The 8,610-nt window shown below is 50.3% G+C and overlaps 1 protein-coding gene and 1 pseudogene across 1 annotated transcript; one reads left to right on the top strand and one right to left on the bottom strand.

Annotated features, from left to right (window-relative positions):
- Positions 1-5,110: 5,110 nt before the first annotated feature.
- Positions 5,111-5,560, bottom strand: LOC102483508 (60S acidic ribosomal protein P2 pseudogene; annotated as a pseudogene).
- LOC102483093 (HD domain-containing protein 2-like) lies at positions 5,561-6,255 on the top strand (the record flags this gene model as incomplete). Its single annotated transcript, XM_014583778.2, is given in 2 exon segments — positions 5,561-5,793; positions 5,795-6,255. Coding segments are annotated over 2 exon segments (591 nt in total), but the record flags the coding sequence as incomplete, so codon positions are not given.
- Positions 6,256-8,610: the final 2,355 nt, after the last annotated feature.

Genomic DNA, 8,610 nt, shown 5'->3' with positions numbered 1-8,610 from the left:
ATGCACATACACTTGGCATGCGTTTTAAGCTGCTGGGTCTGGGACTTGAACTGTGATCAACTATGTGAGAATCCAGTGATGTAGACATTACATCATGTGCTGGTCCTAATTATATTCTAACAGATAATAAAAAATATTTTAGGGACTAGTCTGTTGCCTGGTGGTTAAGGCAATAGGATCCTACATAGCCAAGCATGTGGTTTGAGTCCCGGCCCAATGGCTTGAGAAACACGCCAGGCATGTGCACATTTGTGCAAAATCCCAAAAGGAGGGACAAATGGAGAAGAGGCTGTGGCATGATCATACCCTGTGAGAAGGGCTTTCTCACTTTCCCTCTGTCTCTGTCTCCTCTGATGAGCGCCCACATCCTCTGGCAAATTAAGGAAAAAAAAGTTTGAGCCCAGCCTGATGGCCCAGGCAGTAGCAAAGAGAACTGCAATGCTGGAAGCCACATGGTGGGCCACGGGTTCAAACCACTTAAAAACACATTGAGTACATCTGCACGCAACGAAATTCCTGATGAGCTGGACAGCCAGGGAACGGGAGTCGCAGCTCAGTGAGACTCCACTCAGGGTCTCAATCTCTCTCTCTTTTTGGTGCACACACATGTGCTCTCTATTATTAATAAATAAACTTTAGAAAATCTTTTTTTTTTTTTTGAGAGGTTTTCACTATAGGGCGCATGCGCTCGCTAGACAGACAGAGAGAGACAGAGAGACAGAAAGCGAGAAATCACCCCCCAGGGGGATGGCCACGCCGTAATCGCTTCTCCTCCATTCTCCTCTCGGGATCTTGGGCACGCAGCCCAGCGTGAGTTTTAAGCCAGAGTCCGGACACAAACCACAGTTGACTACGTGGAAGTTCAGCGACATAGCCATTACGCTAACTGCTGGTTCCCCCCCAAGAAAATCTTTTGTTGTTAGAGGAAGAAGTACTTAAATCTTCCACCACATCTTCCCCCCCCCACCCCCCCCCCCCCAAAAAAAAAAAAAAAAAGATGCTATACAGGCTAGCACAGCCCTTCCGGGAAGCCTGCTTCCCTGACATTTTATCTGTGGGGATTAGGTTCAGCTGTAATTGAAGAAAAATTAGGAGTAACAGTGCTTTCAGCCAGGGGTTCTCAAACTTGAACATGCATCAAAATTGCTCAGAGAGGGGACCAGCAGGTGGCATGGTAGTTAAGGTGCTGGACACTCCTACATGGTCAACCAGGGTTTGAGTCTTGGACCTGGTGGCTTGCTTTCTCGCTTTCTCTCTCTCTCTCTCTCTCTCTCTCTCTCTGTCTCTCTCTGGTCAAACTTAAATGAATTAATTTTAAAAATAGGGACCAGCAGTTGGCTTAGTCGCTGGGCTCCCATGCAGTTGACAGCAGTTTGAGTCCCGGACCTGGTGGCTTAAACTTACGCCGATGTGTGCATGCGTGCCAAAGATCCCAAGAATAGAATGGAGGAGAAGGGATTGCGGCATGGCCATCCCTCCTGGGGGGTCAGGACATGCTGCTGAGATGGGTGCTCTTGTGCAGTGCACAACCTGAACACGTGTACTGAGCAGCCTTGCTTTCAGGCAGGAATCGGGCCAAAACCACAGAGAGTTTAGCCAAGGTTGTCGCAGAAGCAGAAGTACTAGGGGAGGAGTTGCACACGTGCCAGAATAGGCATGACTAGAGAGCCCAGTAGGACTGCCCAAGCTTTGAAATTACTGAAATTCAGTAAGGCTTAGCCTGAAGCTGGGGCAATCTGGATCTGCACTCCGCTGGGTTTCAGAGCCCCATGCCTGTGATCAGTCTATGTTCAGGAGACTTCCTGGGCCTGGGGGTAGCTGCTCATCTGTCCAGGATAAGAGGATTTCTTTCTCAGATGAACTTCGGTGAAGGGTGTCATGGGAAGAGGGTGGTGGCCCTAAATAGCAAATGTTGGGGTCCTGAAGGACCAGAGTAGGGACACAGGGTCTGGGGATTGCTGACCGCCCTGGGAGGAAGGAAGCAGTAGGGGGTGTTGGCTGCTTCCAGTGCTCTCCGGTGCTGGCCCATTCCTGGAGTGACCCCAGCTCTGCGGCCTGTTCAGTGTCCCACAGACCCAGCACTGCTGGGACAAAGGCAGCCCATGCCTCGCATTCTGGGAACCCAGGGCTCTGAGTGCCTGTCAGGCGAGGGGAGAGGAGTGAGGTTTGTAGAGACTGTGGGCGGGGACCCTGTAGGGAGTGAAGCTAGCGGCCTGGGGCACACCCCCTTAGCTACCCACTCGTGCATCCAGCTCACCCCGGGGCCTTAGGCACACGCGTGTGCCCGTCCACATTCTCGCGCGCGCACACACCCTGGGGCTCAGTCACACCTGCCCTCACCCCGACACGGTGCAGTCCAGCCTGTCGCACACCCTCTGCGCCCTCCGCAGGGGTCACCCGCCCCAGCGCGCAGAGGCCGCATGTCCGGTGCCAGCCGGGGCTGCGAGCCCGGAGGTGAGCACGGCTGTTTGCGCAGCTAGGTTGCATCTGTGTACCCAGCCGGGCGCAGCGACCGCCCGCGGCGCTTATCTCCGGCAAACACAGCGCCCGGATCCGCCGGAACCGCCGGAACCGCCAGCCCCACCGAGGCCTCGCGGCCTCCATTAATGCGCCCGGCGCAAGGGAACCGCTCAGCGCGCTGCCGCGCTTATCCGTCATCGCTGATAAGGACCGGAGGGGCGAGGTGCGGCCGAGATCCTGCCCTCAGATCCCAGAAGTGATGGGGTCGCTGCTGGGAGTGGGGGCAACCCTAGAACTTTCCCAGCCCTCCCCCACCCATATTAACCCCTTCCCAGTCAGCCCTTCTTCCGTCCCCGCCGCCTGGCCGGGGCTGTGGCCATCGGCTCTGGCCGACCCGTGTGCACCTGTCTGCCCCGGCCTCCTTCTCCCGAGGCCGTCTACGCCGGCAGGGTCCCACCTCTTGGCCTGGATGACCCAGGGAGTGAGAACCCGAGGCTTGTTAGGAATTCCTAAACAATTAGCATTATGCCCTGCCGCAGCCACCACTAATAATAACAGGGGGCCCAGCAGAGGGCGTAGCAGTTGCGTGGCTGGACTCCCACAGATCCAGAGAGGAGAACAGAGAAGGGATTGCGGTTTGGCCATCCCCCTGGGGGCAATTTCTCACTTTCTCTCTCAGTGTTCTGTCTCCCTCTCTCTCCAAGAGCCGGTGCCCTAAGGCAAAAACCTCTTTCAAAAGGACAACAACAATATCTAATTTAACAGGGGCTTAATTGGGGCACAGGCCGGCAGAGAAGCCTTACTGACATCTGATTTGATTTTCTCAGTAGTTCAGTGAGGGTGGAAGTGCTATCCCCATTTCACAGAGGTGAAAACTGCTTACTTAGGTTGAAAATCTGAGGATGCCCAGCTGCTCAGTGGCAGGGTGGGGATTTGAACCCAGTGTTGTCTAAACTCAGAGCCTGCACCGGCCTTTTTCTAAGAGACTAGCAGGTTAACCCAACCTCCTCCCTTTACAGTTGAAGAAACTGAGGCACAGCCCAAAAGCAGATCCCCAGCTCTCCTCTGCAGTGCCTCTTCAACGCCCTGCCCCTTCTGGGAGTCTGACTCTGAGGTTATCGAAATCGATTGTCTCTAAATCTAGTCTAGGGCTTGGCAGGCTCATTAATTCTTGATTTTGCTCTTAATTAAATCCTGTCTGGTTGCATGAGGTGGTGGATGCCAGCATGACTTTGTTTGTTTCTCTTCCAAACTTGTAGGAAAGTGGTTCTGTTACTTTTATAATGCAAAAGGAAAGACTCTTCTAAGTATAAAAGCAATGAAAGGAACATCAAGGAAATTTTAATAAATTTGACTGTATTAAAATTTAACACTTCTCTGTACAGAAAAAGACTAAATTAGAAGGCAGCCCTCCTGGAACCAGTAGATGGTGTAATGGTTATGTCTCTGGACTCCTGTGTAGTTGACAGCGGTTCAAGTTTCAGATCCAGCAGCTTAAAATCTCACACCGGGCATGTGTGTGTGCGTGCCCCAAATCCCAAGAGGAGAATGGAGGAGAAGAGATTGCAGCGTGGCCTTCCCTCCTGGGGGTGATTTCTCACTTTCTATGTCTTTGTCTCCAGTGAGCACTTGTGCCCTATAGCAAAAATCTGTCTAAAAAAACTTTAAATGCAGCCCTCCTGCCAACCAGTGGCATGCATGGTGGTTAAGGCAGCTGGATCCCACATGGTCGACGGCATGGTTCAAGTCGCAGACCCAGCGGCTTGAAAAACACTGCAGGCGTGTGTATGTGCATGCCCAAAATCCTGAGAGGAGAATGGGGAGAAGGAATTGCAGTGTGGTCATCAAAGCCATTCTCCTGACAAGTGATTTCTCACTTTCTCTCTGAAGTGTATGTTTTCTATGGCAATCTGGGGGGCGGGGAGGAGGAATCACACTCCTAAAAAGGGAAAGAATGCAAATTTCCAAAACATCCAACAACAGATAAATTATAGTATACGAAAGACATAGTATTCTTTTCTGTTTGTTTTTGCTATAGGTTTTGTGTGCTCATGGGGGAGGGGGTAAGAAATCATCCCTCCGGGCATGGCCATGCTTCAATCCCTTCTCCTCTAGTTTCACCTCGGGATTTTGGGCACACACACATGCATCTGGTTTGATTTTCAAGCCACTGAGTCTGGGACATAAGCCACACAGTCATCCATGGGGAATCCACTGTTCCAAACTCCATGCCACCTGCTGGCCCCGAAAGAAGTAATCTTCTAATGAAACTATAAAAAGCCATGTTTTAGAAAACTCTTAAATGACATGGAAATATTTATAATATATAAATTACATGGACAAAAAAAAAAAAAAAGGACAAAATATAATATATGTAGAATGATTCCAATTTGTAGAAACTGTATTGCTTATGCATAGAAACCCTGTAGGATTATTCTATATATAAATATGTTAAGAGTGGTTAAAGGCACTGGACTCCCATATGGCCAACCATGGTTCCAGTCCTGGACCTGGTGGCTTCCTTTTTCACTTTCCCTTTCTCTCTCTAATCAAACTGGAAAATAAAAACAATAATAAATAAAGCTAAATAAAATATAATTCTTTTTTTTCGAGATATGTAAAAATGTTTTATTTGCAAGGGCGCAGGAGTTTAATCAAATAGGCCAAATCCCATGTCATCGTCTGACCCTTCAGACTCCTCCTTCTCCTCATCTTTCTTCTCTTCAGCTGCAGCAGGGGCAGAACCAGCAGCAGGGGCTGCAGAGCCTGGAGCCGGAGCCACAGACACAGCCACAGCCACACCAGCGGGCACACTGGCCAGCTTGCCAATACCCTGGGCAATGACATCTTCAATGCTCTTCCGTTCAGCTCACTGATGACCTTGTTGAGCCAGGTGTCATCCACCTCGATGCCCACGATGCCCACACTGTCCAAGATCTTATTGCTGTCCTTGGCGCTGGGGGAGGTATCCCCCCTCCAAGGAGGCGACGTAGCGCATCTAGGCAGCAGCAGACAGGCCTCCTCGTGGGTGTGACCTTGGCAGCTTCGAGGAGCGAAAGTAAAAAATAATTCTTAAAAAAAATAAATAAAAGAGACACATGGCTTCGGCCTCCTCTGTGGCCCTCTCGGGCTGTTCCTGCGGCTGGTGGGGCAGCTGAAGAGAGTCCCACAGACTGGTTGGGTGTACAGAAATGTCAAGAGACCAGAGAGTGTGTCAGATCACATGTATCGGATGGCTGTTATGGCCATGGTGACCAGAGATGAGCATCTGAACAAAGACCGATGTATACGTCTAGCCTTGGTTCACGATATGGCAGAATGCATCGTTGGCGACAGCACCAGCAGATAACATCCCCAAAGAAGAAAAACATAGGCGAGAAGAGGAAGCTATGAAGCAGATAACCCAACCTCTTCCAGAGGACTTCAGAAAGGAGCTCTATGAGCTTTGGGAAGAGTATGAGACTCAATCTAGTGCAGAAGCCAAATTTGTAAAGCAGCTCGACCAGTGTGAGATGATTCTTCAGGCATCTGAATATCAAGATCTGGAGGACAAACCCGGGAGACTGCAGGACTTCTATGACTCCACCGCAGGAAAATTCAGTCATCCGGAGATAGTCGAGCTGGTTTCTGAACTTGAGGCAGAAAGAAATGCTCGCATAGCTGCTGCTGCCGCCAGCGAGCCACGCTCCTGAGATGCTCTTAACTCGGCCGCACTCCTGGGACAGACATTTTATTTTTCCGTTTCATGGTACTGTGTTTTGCCCCTGTTGGTCTGTAGATTTTTCCCAGATGCAGTCTGTTCATTTTCAGTTGTCCGAACCACTGTAAGAAACGTGATGTAATTTGGCCACCAAAGGAGGCCACCATACAACAGCAGGAGTGGATGTGAAATGGATGAACGTGGATGGAGACCAGAGGGAAGGGTGCCTTTTTTATGAATGAAATAAATAAATATCGAACAACAACAACCAAAAAGAGTGGTTATCCCTCAGGGTGAGATTACAGATGATGTTTTTCTTTATTTCTGTAGTTTTAATGCATTTACAATGACTACTACTTTTATAATAAAAATATTTTGAGAAGAATAAAAGAAATGTGAACCAAAAAAACATGTATATAATTCAAAAGCACTGTTTCTTGTTTTATTGGCACTGTAACTCGGGCCCGAGGACACCAGGTTCCTAAAGATTTTTGAGGGCAGGGGACCCTACTTGCTCCCCTGGGGTGGGGTCCTGCCCACAGGGACCTCTTCCCCACCAGGACCCTCTTGCCCAAACTCCTATTGCCACTCTCTTCTTTCCTGCCTTCCCACTCAAGGCAGAGTTTCCCCTGTCTTGTCATAAGGTCCCAGGACCACAAGTTAAGGTCTCCCACATTCCCACCCAGCCCCCAGTGCCAAAGCTTGACCTAGATCCCTCTTCCTGTACCCTCTTTCAATCCCCTCCCGACTCTGCCAGGAAGAAGAGTGAGGAAGGAAGCCCAGAGGAGCTGTGGTCTCAGCAGGGAGAAAGCAGAAGCCGGGTGCAATGTGTGGGAGAGACAGCCGCAGGGCAGCGGGGCAGCGGGGCAGGGGCAGCACAGGGACTCAGGACTGCCAGGAGCAGGCAATAGGACCGGGGTAGCCCTGCGGCCCATAAAGAGAGAAGTGAGTGCACAGGTCTTCCTGCCCTGAGGACGCATGCTCATGTGTACAACAGGATTTCAGAGAGTTTATGGGAAAATGAAATTAAAATAGGAGTTTATTTTGGTGCAAAAGGTTTTAAAGTCCATGCATAGTTTTTTCATAATATGCACTTCCCACGAACTTTCCGAAGACACCCTCCCCCACACACACCTGTGTCTGGGAGAGGACACTGGGAGTGATTTTGTTATCGGTTTTAGCTTTTGCCACAGGGCACATGCACTTGCTGGAGAGAGATAGTGAGAGGGAAAGTGAGAAATCACTCCCCAGGGGGCACGGCCACTCCATTGTCCCTTCTCCATTCTCCTCTTGGGATTCTGGGCACGCACATACACGGGCATGGCACAATTTTCAAGTGGACAGGTCCGGGACTTGAGCTGCAGTCGGCCATGTGGGAGTCCAGCGCCTTAATCATCACACCACTGCTGGCCCCAGCACTAGGCATGTTTAGAGGAGCTGGTGCTCACCTTTCCCCATGACTAGCCCCAGAGCTGCTCCCTGTGCACCCCTGGTTTCTGTGACCTTGCAGCTTAAAGGAAGGGTTCATTTGCGTTTTGGGATACCTGCCCTACAGGCCTGCACTGGAATCCCAGCTCTACCACCCACTGCTTTTCAGCAAAGCCGCTTTATCTCCCTGAGCCTTGGTTTTCTCATCTGTCAAGTGGGACGAGTAATACCCACGTACAGTCCTCATAAAGACAGCACATAATGGAGAAAAATCACAGAGTAGGAGTCCGCTAAGCTGTACCCACAGCTGCTGTGCCTCCCTGGGACTCACACCACAGCCCCTGGCAGGGAGCCTGCGTGTTCCTGCCCTCCGCTTGTTCTCCGCTTGTACCTGGATTCTCATGCTGAGCTGCCAAACTTTTTTTTTTAAGAATTATTTTATTTAACTTTAGTTTATTTATTCATTTTTTTTATTTTTAATTTGCCTAGAGAGGGATAGAGAGAGAGAGAGAGAGGGAAAGTGAGAAAGCAAGCCGCAGGTCTGGGACTCGAATCACGGTTGGCCATGTGGGAGTCCAGCACCCTTAACCACCACACTACCAACAAGCCCCTTGTTTTTATTTATCTTTTAAATGTGCTAGCTGGCATACATGCTCACCAGAGAGAGACTAGGGGTGGGGACAGAGTGAGAAGGCACCCCCTCAGGGGAAGGGGCATGCTGCAATCCCCTCTCCTTTTTTTCTTTCAAGATTCCAAGCATGTATGCACGACCTGGTGTGTTTTTCCAGCCACTGGGTCTGGGCCACAGGGGATTCAGCTACTTTAACCACCATGCCACCGGCTGGCCCCACAAATCCCAGTTGCGCATGTTTGCTACCTGGTAGACACAGTGCTAAGCATTTTACACTCAATCCCCACAGTAGCCCTATGCGGTCCCTGTTATTTAGCTCTGCTTTGCTGATTTAATTTAAAAAAAAAAAAAAAAAGAGGCTCAGAGAGGCTAAGCAACCTGCCCCCGGCTC

This window comes from Tupaia chinensis, unplaced genomic scaffold (assembly GCF_000334495.1).
Source record: "Tupaia chinensis unplaced genomic scaffold, TupChi_1.0 Scaffold144741_1, whole genome shotgun sequence".
NCBI classification, from domain to species: Eukaryota; Metazoa; Chordata; class Mammalia; order Scandentia; family Tupaiidae; genus Tupaia; species Tupaia belangeri.
Note: the sequence above shows the minus strand (reverse complement) of the source record. Positions and strands in the feature narration are given on the sequence as shown.